The sequence below is a fragment of the Arabidopsis thaliana genome, chromosome 3 (genome assembly GCF_000001735.4).
Source record: "Arabidopsis thaliana chromosome 3, partial sequence".
NCBI classification, from domain to species: Eukaryota; Viridiplantae; Streptophyta; class Magnoliopsida; order Brassicales; family Brassicaceae; genus Arabidopsis; species Arabidopsis thaliana.
In genome coordinates, this window is record NC_003074.8 from 2,348,970 (window position 1) to 2,364,865 (window position 15,896).

A 15,896-nucleotide genomic window follows, 5' to 3' on the forward strand; every position below is an offset into this window, starting at 1 on the left:
ACACGTAACGTAGTTCTCTCTCGCGTGCATTGAATGTGACTTGGCGTAACAAGTCAGGTCCAGGCCTAGGTGCATGGGTTTGTCGTCTAGTTTCGACCACACCTGATAAAAGCCTTTAGGAGAGAGAATAAACAAAAATTGGAGCACGTGGTCTAGATAAGGTTTATTAATATTTCTACATTTGTTTTTCTCTTTTGGTTTTATGCGAATATTCGGTTTTTCTTTTTCAGACCAGATTTTGCTATCCACAACTGACCTAATCCTTACTGTCTTTGATTTTATTAACTTCGATTTATATCCATCGTTAATTATAATTAAAATAAAGTTATTCCTGCTTGTATTTAATTAATGATTCTATTACGACGGTCCAGTTATGCATTAATTAATCATGTGATGCTGCAAATCGAATGGTATAATTCCCGAGAAAGATATTATAAGTAGGTCTCAAAGATCACGACTCATGAGTCGAACGAGTCATTGCATAAAGTTAGTCGGCATTGATCTCATCTACTACTATATGATAATAATTTGTTTATTGACCTAGCTAGTCAAATTTTCAAACGTTGCCGAGGCCTATTTTTATATTACTATACTACACTTTACCGAGAACTAATTTTATATTACTACTAAACCAAAACAGGTTATGTATAATCTCGTTGATAAACACAAATAAAAAATCCAAGTTGATAGAATTATGGATGAAATTATTGTTTTCGATGATACAAACGATGGAAATATATAAATTATTCTTTAACTAATGAAATTCGATCGTTTTTCAGATTTACTTCTTGTACTGTACAATGCTGATTGTATAACTATGTAAATGTTTGGTGTAGTGTAGAGATCGTAGTGCGTGCACATGTACGTATAGAAAACTAAGGTCGTATTTCTGATCTTTAATCGCTGATTTCAGATCGATTATTTCTTTTGTTTATCTATTTGTTCTCTCTATGGCGAACACGCAACATGACGAATAAAAGAGGAAAAATCAGAGTTAGAGAATCGTCTTACGATCTCAGAGCATATCAATCAAGTTAATTTATTCCCATATATGACAAATCTTGTGTCAACACCAAATCAAATGTGTTTTCGATAGGACTTAACTAGTTTTCTCAACAGTTCTTTATTTTAGTTTTTGTATATGCAGATTTTATTTCGCAGCGTTAAAAGTCTTTTTGTTCAAACACTCTTCAGACCACTTGAGGTTTGCATATTGTTTTGTGAAATGAACGAAGCAATTATGTAAACTCCCTCATTACTCTTTTGAAGAATAATAATAATAATAAAAAGATATTGATTCCTCGGTTATCTACCTCTTAAAAGACCTAAACAGCAAAATACGATAGGTTGGGTGTGTGACCAAAAAAGGAAAAGACGAACGAAGAAGTAAGAAAGGAATATTAAAAAAAGAAGGAAAAATTAAAGAAATGGCCTTTGAGAGAATTGAAGTGGCCCAATGAGGGATGGAGCAGTCAAGTGTGGGGTCTCTCTCACCTCTCCACGTTTTTCGTCTCTTCGCTTCCCTTCGCCTTCTTTGCTCTTTAGTACGTGATTTTTTGGGACTCTTTTTTTTTTTCGTTTATTCATAATTTAATATTATTCTACTTATAATGATTCTCTTAGGAAACAAACGAAAGAGCGATGGATATACTATTTATTTTATTAAATATTCTATGTAAATTAAGTTGCATGCACTCAACACTATTCAAGGCCAGCCAAAGCGGATTAGGATATATTTGTTGTCTTCAAAGGGAGAAATAAAATAAATTGGATCTTAATTTATAGTTCTATTTGCTAAGATTGGCTAGTGGCTTCAACGAACTGTGCCCATGCCTGCAATTGGCCACGGACTGAGCAGATGTTGTGGACGTAACGTATACCACTTTTAAACCACAAAATAAATTAATGTGAGCATCGGTTACTAAACGAAATCAAATGGGAGATTAGGATACATCTTTACAAAATTAAAAGATGATTTGAAGTTCCTTTTTATTGCGTTTACTGCTTTAGGCATTCCTAGTATAGATGAAGATGTTCAGACTTGATAAATTATTCAAGTTCTAAAACATTTTATGCATACAATTAACGACAATCACGCCCATCTATACATGCAAACAATGGTTTATTTCTACTAGATTTTCGATTTTTAAGTTACATATTTAGAGAAATTGTGTGTGTATAAATATATGAATTGAAAGCCACGTTTTCCTATTTCACAACGCTGATTACGTAAGGTACAAGGTGAAGATGATATAGAAAGCATAACACGAAGGATGACTGGATGAGATTTGATCGTTCAGACTTGAGGCTTTTTTCTTTCATTTCATTGAAGTAGATATGTGGCTTTCAATAACCAAAGTATGGGATCCCCATTCTCTAGGGCTTGCTTTGACAAGAAACTGGGCCTCATGGTCAAGTTTTTATCCTATTTAAGGGTTCAAAGTCCCCCATACTCAACGGATCTCACCTTTTGGATTTACATCTATTGGTTTTATTAGGCTTTACACGTTTTTGTTTTCAATGGGCCTATTGAATTCATTCATAAAAGGATTCATGAGAGGAGAATCTTTATCCTCACTAATGAATAGAAGCATAAACATTCGCATCTTTGTTTTGTTAAATTGAGAACTCTCTATCTCTAGTACATTGTTCTTATGCTACAGAGTTACCATTTGATTATACATTTAAGATGATATATAAAATTCTATTGAATATTCAATGTCAACTAAGTTGCATACACTCAACATTTTCAAGCAAGCCAAAGTAAAGTTTATCCAACCATCTATATGGAGTATGATAAAATAAAGTTTTTTGTGTACGTTTAATTAAATGAGAAACTTTAGTTTTATTTGGAACAATATCATAAACGTACTAAGTAGTAAGATTAAGAACATATAAAGGTTGCTAATTAGTAAAACAAAACATATCGGTTGTGTGTGACAAAAGAAACATACGTGTCAAATGGGCCTCTTTCATATATGTTCCACATAACATGATAACATTAATATGATAATTATTTTATTTCTTTCAATTATTGGTCTTGTCTTCTATCTTACAACACTTTAATTGGCTTCCAAATACGTCCAAACCCCATTAATGATCTTCTGTACTCTATATATATGTTTTTTTTAATCGAAAAAGTCTTTAATGTATGAACTAAAACTGAAAGATACGAACCAAGAATGGTTATTGTTTCATATTCAGAAATTTTTATCAGAAATATTTTCGATTCTCATGTATATATGGACTGAAAAATCACTATACACCAAAAAATAGCTTGTACCCATGAATTTCGACGTACATTCAACATTATTTCAAATTGAATCTTCCATCATTTTGAACTGCATGTTGGAATATCAACATTACGTTTTTTTCAAAAAAGAAAAGAATATCAACATTCCGCCGACAAAACAATAGGGCGAGAGGAAGTGGAGAAGTTTGAGAATTCAAACACATACATATATAACATCAAGGATATTTCGCTATAAAAAACACTAAAAATATCCCAAGCATAAATATATAATATGTCCAGTTTAGTGTCCACATATATGTTTTATGTTAATATATTTTGACAATTTGACATTTCTTTTTAATGTTAACGTACACCACACCTTACATGCCAACAACTCATAATTTCATGAATTTTCTCTGTGTAATTTCATCTGTAGATTACCAAACTCACTGCATTGTGAAGAAAATAACAAAGATTCATCAATTTTCTCTTGAATTTAACCTTGTACCAAAAAAAAAAATATTTTCTTTCAGAAGATTCAGTTTGTTTTTTTCAAACTTTTGGAAATGACATGTTCAAGATAAGAGTGTTATTATCACACAATCAAAACTTAAAGGAAAAAAAAACAGAAACAAAGATAATAATTTGAGAAAGCAGAGATGTCTAGCAAGCAGAGAAAAAAAACGACAGTTCGAAGATAACGAGGGCATTAGAAAGGGACACGTGGGTTAGAGGGTGGTCCTACGTAAACTGATTTTTTATCAGCAGTCCAGCTTGGCACTTGTGAGATTCTCTTCTGTGTTTGCAGATGAGTGGTGCCCACTTCTCAGAAATAATAGATATTATTCATACACGTGTCTATTTCAAAATGCCACTCAATAATAGTTGGTCTACTAACAACTTCAAATTTGAGAATTGAGTTGACACTATTCTAACCTCAACACTTTGTATCGTTGTATATGAACATCGATCACCCACTCTTATGGATGGTGGTTAAATAAACCGAAGTACAATAGTATTTTTTTTTATAAAAAAAATCCATACAAATTTAAACAAATTCAATAAATGTACTAATAATTTTAGTTTGAAGTTCTAACAATTAACAATGTAGACAAAGTGCCAAGACAAATTCCGTGGCCAATATATATAACTTGGTTTAGTTAAAACATTTGTTGGAATTAAAACATATTTTCAAAATTTCATGTTTTGGTGGAAGAAGTCGTTTTCACCTTTTAAATTTGTTTCAGACATGGAGTGATGTGTCATCTTGTTTAATATTATTGTCTACAGAATGTTACTAAAAGGTGAAAACCAAATCTTGATAAAGAAGTTAATTATAAAACAAAATCTTCCGGTTACATTTTTTTGGTTTTTTTGAATGTTATAGATTTGGTCAACTCTCTTAATTCATCCAATCACGCGTCGAAAGCTATAATAACACTTGGTTGCTTTTTTTTTTTTAATACAATTTTGTTTTTAAAACGTTTAGAACAAAAATAAAAAGAAGAAAAAGAAAGAGTGAAAAACGGCAGGGGTAAAAACGTCAAAGAAGAAATAGAGAGAGAGAGTGAAGAGGAGTACAACAGAATCCACGCGGAAAGACAGCTGTTCCCATGTTGGAATAACTGTGCGGGTCCCACTTTCATTACACTCACTCCTCTCGCACATCTTCTAATTTTCGCCGCCGTTACCGTCTTTGGAATTTTTTTTGGTTTACCACACTAATGTTACATTTTTCGTTAGAGATGATTTTGTTTTTTGATTACAACCTCCTACGACGTTTGAGTTATTGAGATTACTTTTATAAATTTCCTTACTCTGTTTCTTTGGGTCAACAATTCAAACAATGATGGTAATGGAGTGATCAATTGACAAAAAAAAAACACGAATCAAACAATGATCGATTATATAAAGCTGTTATGGTCTAATAACTGAATAATAAAATCATCATAAGTAAGGAACCAAATTCGAATACTCGCAATAAACCAATAATAGTAATTTAGTGGATAAAATAATAGTTATGGGTTCGGTGTCTTAAAGATTTGAGTTTGATCATCGTAATTCGTAAACCTTTGAAACATTTTCTGTTTTTTTCACAAACTTTTGGGAATATTTGTTTTGGCTTGACAAACTCTCCAAATAGCTCTTTCGTCGTTTAAAATCTCTTAGTTACAAAACAATGTATTGAGGTTTCGAACTCCCAAAACCAAACACAAGGGAAAGATGAAAACCATTAGGCCGATCAATTACTATTAAGTTATAACTAGCTAAATTACCAATAACGTGTATGGATTTATACCCAAAAAAATAAGTAAACGTGTATGAGTCTACGAGACAAATCGTGTCGGCTGTATTTTGACACCTTAGTCGCGAGGTAGGTCATACGTGCTGCATTATTAAATTCTTAATTTTGGTCGAATTAATTAGTAAATACTCCTAAATAATGACGTGGCAAATTCGGTGCAGGCCACAATTCTATTATAGTGAAGCACTAGAGTACAACAACAACACTTGTGCCTCTTCTTCTCTCTTCCTCATATTTATTACTCTCTCTTTCACAAACACACAGAAAATAAATAAATAAAATTAATTAATGTGAGAAAATCAATTCAAAAATTTGGACATACGTATCATCTGAGAGAAGAAGGGTTTGGTGAATACCGGCGGGTGGAACCGACGGCGATGGCGAAGACCGGTGTTTTCGATTCGGATCCGACGGCGATTGCTAAAGCCAAGGAACTGAAGCGTGAGATGAAGAAGTTGCTGATTAAGATCGATGACGAAGATGATTTGGGTGTTCAGACGATTGATCAGTTACAGGACGCTTTGTCTGCGTTGAGAGAAGCGACGATGAGGAAGATGGCGAAATCTTCCTCGTTAGAGATGCTCGAGACTGTGTCTTGTCCTGAGGAGTTTCGTTGTCCTCTCTCTAATGAGCTTATGAGGGATCCCGTCGTTTTGGCTTCTGGTCAGGTTTGTGAACGTCGCATTTCGATTCAATTCTTCTTCTTCTAGGGTTTTGAATTTTGCTGTTTCTGTGTTAGGTGACTGAAAATTTTGGATTTTTGGGGGAATTTTGATTGGCTTGAAACTTTTTCATCTGTTTTCTCGACCCGACTGAGAGAATCCGACTCAGGTTTCATAAAGTTCTTGTTTTGTCGGTAGTTTCGGTAATGATTTTCGAAACGATGAAATCTGGAGATTTTATCATGTAAATGAAAAAAGTGATTTTTAGAGGATAATTATGTGTTCCTTAGCTTGTTTAATAAATCTGGAAAGCATATAACTAAAAATTTATATATTTGTGTGTGATTTTGCAGACATACGACAAGTTATTTATCCAGAAATGGTTGAGCTCAGGGAACAGAACATGTCCCAAGACTCAGCAAGTTCTGCCTCACACGGCTTTAACACCTAATCTCTTAATCCGTGAAATGATCTCGAAATGGTGCAAGAAGAACGGGCTTGAGACGAAGAGCCAATATCATCCCAACCTTGTAAATGAAGATGAAACTGTGACAAGATCAGATCGTGAGATTTTCAATTCCTTGCTCTGTAAAGTCTCTTCTTCGAACCTTCAAGATCAAAAATCAGCTGCCAAGGAGCTAAGACTTCTGACCAGGAAAGGCACTGAGTTCCGAGCTCTTTTTGGCGAATCTCCGGATGAGATCACCAGGTTGGTGAATCCCTTGTTACACGGGTCAAACCCAGATGAGAAGCTTCAAGAAGATGTGGTTACAACATTGTTGAACATATCAATACATGATGACAGCAACAAGAAGCTCGTCTGCGAAAATCCTAATGTGATTCCTCTCCTTATCGATGCATTGAGGCGTGGAACAGTCGCCACGAGAAGCAATGCAGCTGCAGCGATCTTCACTCTGTCAGCTCTCGATTCAAACAAAGTACTTATAGGGAAGTCCGGAATCCTGAAACCGCTTATCGATCTCCTAGAAGAAGGGAATCCATTAGCTATCAAAGACGTAGCTGCAGCGATCTTCACTCTTTGTATAGCCCATGAGAACAGGAGTAGAGCTGTGAGAGACGGAGCTGTTAGGGTTTTAGGTAAGAAAATCTCGAATGGGTTGTACGTTGATGAGCTTTTAGCTATATTGGCAATGCTTGTTACTCACTGGAAGGCTGTGGAGGAATTGGGTGAGCTCGGTGGGGTTTCATGGTTGCTGAAGATAACTCGAGAGAGCGAGTGCAAGCGAAACAAAGAGAATGCGATAGTGATACTGCATACTATATGTTTCAGCGACAGGACAAAGTGGAAGGAGATCAAAGAAGAGGAGAATGCTCATGGAACGATAACAAAGCTTTCGCGTGAAGGAACTTCAAGGGCGCAGAGGAAAGCAAACGGGATATTGGACAGACTGAGAAAAGCTATGAATCTCACTCATACAGCCTGAGAAAAGCCTTGAAATCTGCAATGTAAATTACCTAAAATCTTGTTTCTTTTTTTTACTTTATTTGGCTGTAAGAATTTTTGTAAATTATTCATATCTTTAGGATCTGAATGGTTATTGGTTTTCGTATGTGAGATGTAAGTAGAAATCTGTGTGAATAGTTTTTGCGTTTGATGTTTCTGGAGAAATCAATCAATAAAATCAATGTTGGTGGCTTTATTCAGCTGTGAAAGCCTTGGTCAACAAGTAACAGTGTGTAGCTTTTCGTCTGTTTCTGTGTATAAATAAGTAGATTATTAAAAATACATAGAAAGGCTGTCATGTCGTGTTCCTCACATCACTGATAAACCACAAAGCAAATCAATCTAATTCCACTCTCTCTGGAAAAAGAGTTTATTACAGAGTCACGAGTTTTCCATTGATGTGATTTTTTCTCTATGTAATGTAACGTGACGATGTGATTCCTATTGTCGTGTTAGAAAAAAACAGTACTTTTAAGTTTATTTATATATAAATAAATACTCATCAAAGCTTATAAATAAATTTCGACTATCACTGATGAATTATAAGTTTTGTTAGAAAACATAACGGAGTAGTTTTGTAATATATTTCTAAAAAATGTTCTAGACAAGGCAAGAAGCATGTAAGTAATGATAAAAATCACATGTATTTGGTTGGTTGGATTGCTTGGAAGTTAGAATTGAATCACGAAATTGCTAAAACTCGTGATTCGTAATAATTACAGGTCAACATATCGTGAGAAAGTTGAAAAAATGGAATATTTAATAGAGAGGATAGAATATGGATTCGTCCTAAACCACTCTTTGGTGTTATTCCTCACCAAACTTTCACAGAAAAGCCAAGAAAAGAAAGAATTTGATGCTTTCTTTTTAACTTTTTATCCCCAAGAAGTAACGTTTACAATTCATTGGATACAAAAAAAGAAATAAATCCCATAAAGGAAGAAAAAGAATCGTAATAATCCACAACCACAATGGTGGGTTTACCTTTTATGTGTCCCCAGTGGAAATCATATAGATAAAGAAAATAGTAGTTTTATTTCTATTTAAAAGACCCCAAGATTTACGCCTTATTAGGCAGAATTCATTCAATACTTTGAATACCTTATGATGGCCCATGTCTTTTGCTTTCTTTCAACTTTGATGAACATTCAACTAAATCATTGTTTTTCTACACTATTGCATGACAACTTTTTGTTTTTATATTGAATTTTCAGGCTTTCAGTTTTATTTTAGATGATTAATCACACAATCCAGATTTTTTTCATGGCACAGAACCGGAGTGGTCCAAGAAGGTTTCAAAAAATACTTAAGCATGCCTTGGACTACATCCTAATGAGATACAATTCATCAATCTTGTTGACGTCAGAGAACTGCATCTAAATCTGTCTGTTATTGGGCTTTTCTCAATGATAAACAATATCTGTATGTATGTTATTGGGCTTTCCTCAATAGTAAATAAATTCTGTATGTGTGTTATATAGGCTAAGCCATATGGCCAATGTGTACAGAGTGCACAAAAAAACATTGTAATATATACACAGGGCAGAGAATCTTACACTGAAAACATCGGCAACAACAAACACAAATGTGAAAAAAGGTAAACGCACCCATCTGTTTTGTTCGGTCACCTGAGTAGTTAACCTCAATTTCTCATCCGCTTCATTGTGTTTATGTTAATCCCCATTTCGATCAACAACCCATCTTGTAAGCCCAGACGTGTTTTTCTAGATATGCTGCCACTGCCTCTTTGATAGCCAGATTTGGAACGAGATTAGCCGGGTCGATTTTTTCACGAGTTATAGGATCAAACTTCCCCACCTATCAAGTGGTGTAAACGATCAAACCTTAACAGGAATGAGGAATATTTTTTATAGAGATTAAGGCTACAAGAAAAGAGCGATGATAATGCAAACCTTCTTGAGATGTTCAAGGATTGCTGCTCTTTCATATGTAACCCCACTTGGAGAAATTACAGGATCTCGGAAAATCTCAAGAGTTATATTGCAACATAAATAATCTGGCACCTGAAAAGAAAAACCAGAAATGTATTTGACCTCAAATATAAATGAACGATGGGTCTTAAAAGCTTTTAAAGAAAATTTAATGCACCTCAGTTGGTTTATCTTCTTCTGCAGCTTTCTTAAACACTCGTTCAAGAGCTTTCAAACGCTCAGTATGGGCAGTATATGCTTCGTCTGAGGACTCTTCTGTTCGAGACATATCTAAAGCACGTTGTTGATTAAGAGCAGCCTCACAAGTTTCCCTAACACAAACATGAATAGTTCCATAAAGCCACAAAAGCACAGTTCCAAGTCGAATGATAGCACTGGATTAAGAAAGTTACAGAACCTACTTCAAACTATTCAGTTCCCATGACCGCATTGCAGAAACCAGTTCCCACTCCATGTATTTTGCTTTAGAAAGCTCTTCCCATATTTCTTCTACCATATATCCTGTTGGATTCGAGCATCTTCCAAGATCTAAAGCCTATATGAAACGTAGCTACATGAAGTTAACAGGAAACAGGTATCAAACCAAAATTTGTTTGCAGTATTTGATGGCATAAACAAACCAACCCATCTCTAGTGATTTTTCTAACTAAAACAAGTGTCCACAGTATCCACTTAGACATCTTTCAAAAGGAAAAAGATGGAGATTCAAGTGGTGCCTCACATCTTCATTAAGATGCTTGGAAACTACACTACTTAGGTCTCAACGTTACGACTTAAACAATCATGTCCACTGATAAATTTTACAGAAAAAAGCTTAGGACTAACAAAGATCCTTACCCTTTGCAATTCTTTGACTCCATTAGTAAATTCTTTCTTCTGCAATAATGCAAGTCCTAGCATGTAGTGTGCCTGCCACAGAACATAATTGTAAAATCCTCATATGATGGAGAAGAAAGGATCAAAGAAGGCCAAGAAAAGATAAAACAAAACAAAAAACTTGACATATTCCATACATAGCACACCAAGCAAAAGAATTCCATTTAGATATAATCAAAAGAGTCAAACCTTGACGGAATTGTGGACAAGCTGAATAGCTTTGCGACAATCCTCTTCAACCTTAGTCCAATCCCTAAATTTGATGCAAGCAAAGAAGCCAAACATGAACCATAAAGTATTTGGGCATTAGGATTGCCTAATCAGAAGTATGTATAAAATTTGCTTGACAGAACAATACTCACTTTCGCTTCATGTGGCAAAGTGCTCGATTGGTCCAATAAGCAGGAACATTTGGAGACAAAGCTATTGCCTACTCAATTACACAAAAAAAAAATGATAAGAAAAACCACTACAATTGAATAAGCCTGAAGTTTCTTGATGACTTATAACGATGAGCACATAAAAGATTCATAAATTCCATCAAATGTCTATTCTCGAATTGTACACTCCATCAAAACCTAATTTGGATGCAATTAAGTTCTGATTCACAAACGAATTGTCCAATTTCGAAATTATAATCAAGGGTTTATTACTCTACGCAGATCTCAATCAAAATCTCGGAAAACACAAAACCCTAACGATGAAATTGAGAGAAGGAGAGTGAGAACCATGTACCTCGGTATAAGCATCAATGGCAGCACCAAAACGTTCTTTCTTAAAGCAATTGTTTCCGTCTTCCTTTAACCGCTCCGCCATGGCGGAAGCCACGCCTGTAACCATATCTACGGCACCCCAGAAAACCAAGTCTTTATCCTTTCCAACACTCCTCTGTAACTTGTGCGACGGCGCGTCCCGGTGCGTTTCAGAAGAGAAGTAGCCGCGAAATTTCTCGATGAAAGGAGAGAGAAAAGTAAGCAAAAGGGAATTTTAAATGAATCGGTTATCGAAAGAGATTAGTCTCTTTACCGGGTCAGCTCGATGAGACTTGGATCATAATCCGGATCTTATAGTCATTCTTTTTGTTTACTACCATAAACCGGTCATTGGGTTAATTGTAAATTATTTATACAACTAGGATTAAACCCGCGGTTTCCCGTCGCGCGAAGGCTTTTATAAATTTTTTATTAAATAAATTAGTGTGTGTTATATTAAAAAATAGTAACATATATTTAGTTTTTTTAAAACTGGTATAAATAATGATTGGAATCTTTTATTAGTATGGAGACTATTTACTGATTAGAATCATGTATTTTATTGTGTTTAAAGTTGTGTATCAATTACTAAATGTGTATTTGATATAAGTAAAATGGTGACAAAAATATAATATAATGATAGATGGTGTAATTATTTTGTTGATTATAAGATCTTTAAAAACCAAAGTTGGTATGTTTTATCTTTTATTTTTGGCAAAACAAAGATAATAACATTTATGAGGAGACCTTTTTTCTAAATCATACAGAATATTTATACTAAAGAGTATTTTGAAGCTGTATTAATGATCCCATTACCCAAATTATATGATACAATAAAAGAATATACCCCCAAAAGAAAACAATGCAAAGTAAATCATCTTAACACCTAATTCTTCTTTCTAAAGATTGATTAGATTCACTATTCATGTTTTTCATCTCTTCATTGTCTTGTCCGTAGCAGCCGATCACCAATCGTTCTCAACTCGAACGTTCTCACAGCAAGGCCAACATCACGGATTGTAGTGTCTAGCACATAAGGAGTGCGTGCTCGCGGCGCTGAGAGATCGAACCATGGTAATGGAAGTAACGGATTTTGCTCTCAGCCTTGTGCTATGTCTTCCCTTGTAGATTCTGAGACATGTGTACGCCTATCGCGAATACATTCTCCGGCTGGACCGCGTATTTCCGATCCCGTCTTGGAACCTTCTTGACGTCTCTATATGCCAGTTTCTCAATTCCCCATTTTCTGAAACACAAAACCAAAATACCATTTAGATTAGTCCCTGAACTAAACCAAATCAATAACCGATATGTTCCCTCCTAAAAACAGAAAATATACAAACCAATTACAATTCAATATTTGGTACAAACAAAAGAAATAATCTTTACAACATTTCTCACTAATATCATGTGATGTTCAATAAAAGCAAAGATCGTGACCGACATAGGAGACTAATACAGAATGCACAAAGACTTTTACAGGCCAAGTGTTGACAGAATCAGATGCTTATTGATATTATATGTCACCTTCAAAAAACTTGTGACTAATATTCTAAGTCACTCAATAAACAACACATGGGCTTTGGTTAACGTTCAATCATTAAAATCAACAAAGTTATGAATGTTACCTGTAAGTTCTGGCCGGGCCATCACCGGAATAACAAACCTGACTACTCATAGGCATCAGTTCAATAGTAAACTGAAAATATTCCTCCAAAGATTCCATCACAGACGAAATCGTCTCTTTCACCGGAACATGTAAAAACTCATCAACATCAACGAAGAACATCCACTTCGTCATGAATACTTATGCAAACAATCATTCACTATCATGAATTGATTATGATAATAACCATCGAATCGTTCTTGATCTCAATTTGGTTTGTGATGAGAATGACTTTGATATTTATAGTGATGAAGGAGGCTAGGGTTGTTGGATCTAATATTTTCAAAAATATTCGAAAATATCTTGCAGGATAAGTTGCAAATCAAAGATTGGATCCTCACTAATGATTCGAATTTGGTTTAGTTCATAATGATTGGCTATATTTAGATAAGTGGTAAATATTGTTTAGTTGATTATGGTTAGTTTTAAATTTAAGAGAATAAATTTATAAGATTTTTTTCTAATTTATGGAATGTATTATCGTGTTATGGTAGTTAGAAGAATCGAATAAACTCGTCTATGCCGATTTTATAGTGATTAGTGAGGAGGGTGAATATATGATTGAAGATTCTTAAAATCGTAATTAAATATGCAGACTATTTTGATGGAATATGCGTGTATTAGATACTAAAAATTGTTGAGATATACAACTAATCGTGTTATGGCTAAGATTGCATTACTTGATGGTAACCCATTATGTAGTTTTACATGTGATCAAAAGCCCATTAAACATAACTCACCCGTCTATGTAAAACGCGGATCCTGTTTAATTTAATTATTTGGTTTGGACGATTTTACCCTTGATAAGGAAGAACAAAATTCAAAATTGAAATCAAAATTGAGGCTAAATTAGACAAAAATTCAATTTGTACTTCTCTTTTAATAATAAGAGGATATCTATCTACCATATTCAATAAAACGAATCTTATCAATCCAAGTTGTAGAAATTTTAATGCAGTCAAACAATATTTATTTATCCTTTTTAATTTGGTCAAAGAAAAATATAATTATCTTATTAATTGAATTTGGATGCACTCTTCTATCATATTTAGACAATTTAAAGTAGATGATAAAAAAATTGATTTGATTAGTTTCAAACATTTGTGCCAGTACATTTCAAGAGAGTTAACACATGATGCTAATCCCAAGACAAAATAATCAAAATCTTCAAAAACAGACATTTAAAGGTAAAAGTAATCTCTTTCTCATTTTTAGTGAGCTGCTGGTAAGATATACTGTGATGGAACCAGGTGACGTGAGGGGAGAACTCGACGTTCAATATTTTGAGAATGTCTATAAATGAGAGCCCAACACAGATATGGGCCCAAAGCCATTAGGTTTGCCTTCTGAAGACAAATAATTAAACAAAGAAAGACAAACAATATACATGGAATTTTGAAAATAACGACCTCGTGCACAAAAAATAGAATAGGTAGCCATGATTAGAGACTAATGACGTTCGTACAATAAAGTAAAAGAACAAAAGCGTGTGCAATTTCTTCTAACCCTTTTTCACCCAATCTTCCTCCCAAATCTATGGATGCTAACTTTATATGACGTCGTTAGGTCTCTTTTGGTGAGACTCGTGTATACTTTTGTATATACTTCTTTTTGCGTTTTTGTGATTGTACTTAATACTTAATGTTTCTATATGATTGTTATAGTCTCTTATTAAATTCTTAATTATCACTCTGTTTCTTTCTAGTTTCATATCATTATAGCAATATATCATCATATGTGATATCGTGATATGTACATAATAAAAATGTTTCAATAGTTTCTCTTATATCTGTAAATAATGAAAATGTTCACAGTCAACGTTTTCAAAAGTAAAAAAATAAAAACAGAAACATATATTCTAAAAAATGAAAAATCGAGACACACAATTGTTGACAAAATACTGATCATTTAATTTCCAAGACCAAATTTATCAAATCTAGACAGATGTTTGTTCCAAATTTATCAAAGCTCGAATACATAAAATCTTTATCGTATAAAGAATACTTGTTTTAATCATATGACCGAGAGATATTCAGTTCAGAACTCAGACTATCTGAAGCGTTAATAATTTTTAAATCACATGATTCGATAAGAACCAAATATATAAATATATCTAAGCAAGAAAATACTATAAGCTTTGGTTTTAATATAGTTCCTAGGGTGGATATAAAATATCAGGATAGATACTAAAAGTAGGAGGACAATATTATATTTTTCCACAAGCCACGTGAACAAGAAGAGACACATAGGGACTCTGTATAAAAACGTCACGTATGCGATAATGCTTATGTAAGCTTCCTTTATATGTCTTCTTCCTCCCATCTTTTGTCTACTCCTCATGAAAATTCGGAACAAAAAGAGAGGACCATTTCCATTTTTTAATGGACGAAAAGAACTTCGACTTTTCACCTAGAGATAGGTATATATTAAAGCAGAGAGAATTGCGGGAACATTTTACAGAAATTTGGTGTTGACATTTTGTTATTGTGGGTCTCTCTATATGCCTAGTTTTAATAATAAAACGATTCTAGAATAATATCATGAGAAAAGAGTAATTGAGGTAGACGGGCATTGGTATATATTCAAAGTTGCCCAACAACTAGGAAATTAAAGAAAGAAGAAAATAACAGAAAAGAAATGAATTTTGGCTCATAACCAATTCTCATGAAATGACCTCAAGGAAAATTCCGATATTACCCGCCATTGTTCCACGTTATTGACGCTGTGTCGTTTGGAGAAAATCAAATATCTCGTCCCTAGACACACATTATTCCTTTCCAAATTCGAAATTGAATGTAAGCTGTAACTAACAAAACTTGTATTATTTGGAAAATTATCGATCTTTTTTTTTTGTTAAAGGAAAATTATCGATCTTAATTTATCGATCTTAATTTATTTTCTCACATTGCCCACCTCTATAAATTTCACACACTTCAAAACTAGTATAATTTATCAATTTTACTTTAACACTGGAATATTTTCATCT

The 15,896-nt window shown here is 33.9% G+C and overlaps 3 protein-coding genes, 2 long non-coding RNA genes and 1 other non-coding gene across 15 annotated transcripts; 3 read left to right on the forward strand and 3 right to left on the reverse strand.

The window, feature by feature from the left end:
* Positions 1-1,158: 1,158 nt before the first annotated feature.
* AT3G01975 lies at positions 1,159-1,552 on the forward strand. The gene has a single exon (NR_140876.1). It is a non-coding gene; the product is annotated as an other RNA (long non-coding RNA).
* Positions 1,229-1,843, reverse strand: AT3G01985. The gene is made up of 2 exons (NR_140877.1): positions 1,495-1,843; positions 1,229-1,323 (listed from the first exon to the last, which is right to left on the reverse strand). It is a non-coding gene; the product is annotated as an other RNA (long non-coding RNA).
* A 3,827-nt stretch (positions 1,844-5,670) lies between these two features.
* PUB9 (plant U-box 9) lies at positions 5,671-7,915 on the forward strand. Of its 10 annotated transcripts, NM_001337709.1 has the most exons (4): positions 5,750-6,205; positions 6,277-6,443; positions 6,553-7,792; positions 7,866-7,870. In NM_001337709.1, the coding sequence occupies exon 3, from the start codon at positions 6,667-6,669 to the stop codon at positions 7,642-7,644; it is 978 nt and encodes a 325-aa protein (NP_001327374.1). In that variant the 5' UTR covers positions 5,750-6,205; positions 6,277-6,443; positions 6,553-6,666; the 3' UTR covers positions 7,645-7,792; positions 7,866-7,870. The 10 variants fall into 10 exon arrangements, with proteins under 10 accessions (NP_566304.1, NP_001319492.1, NP_001327372.1 ...); NM_001337705.1 differs by having other exon boundaries at positions 5,718-6,205; positions 6,277-6,368; positions 6,553-7,915; NM_001337708.1 differs by having other exon boundaries at positions 6,277-7,792.
* Positions 7,916-8,937: 1,022 nt separating this feature from the next.
* Positions 8,938-11,580, reverse strand: CHIP (carboxyl terminus of HSC70-interacting protein). The gene is made up of 8 exons (NM_111616.3): positions 11,228-11,580; positions 10,855-10,922; positions 10,682-10,745; positions 10,454-10,525; positions 10,018-10,151; positions 9,774-9,927; positions 9,578-9,688; positions 8,938-9,482 (listed from the first exon to the last, which is right to left on the reverse strand). Exons 1-8 carry the CDS (start codon positions 11,330-11,332, stop codon positions 9,354-9,356), a joined length of 837 nt encoding a protein of 278 aa, NP_566305.1. The 5' UTR covers positions 11,333-11,580; the 3' UTR covers positions 8,938-9,353.
* Positions 11,581-12,018: 438 nt separating this feature from the next.
* Positions 12,019-13,855, reverse strand: AT3G07380 (glycosyltransferase family protein (DUF23)). Its single transcript, NM_111617.2, has 2 exons — positions 12,873-13,855; positions 12,019-12,490 (listed from the first exon to the last, which is right to left on the reverse strand). The coding sequence occupies exons 1-2, from the start codon at positions 13,043-13,045 to the stop codon at positions 12,355-12,357; spliced, it is 309 nt and encodes a 102-aa protein (NP_187394.1). The 5' UTR covers positions 13,046-13,855; the 3' UTR covers positions 12,019-12,354.
* A 303-nt stretch (positions 13,856-14,158) lies between these two features.
* On the forward strand, positions 14,159-15,478 carry AT3G00250. The gene has a single exon (NR_143791.1). It is a non-coding gene; the product is annotated as an uncharacterized misc_RNA (transcript).
* Positions 15,479-15,896: the final 418 nt, after the last annotated feature.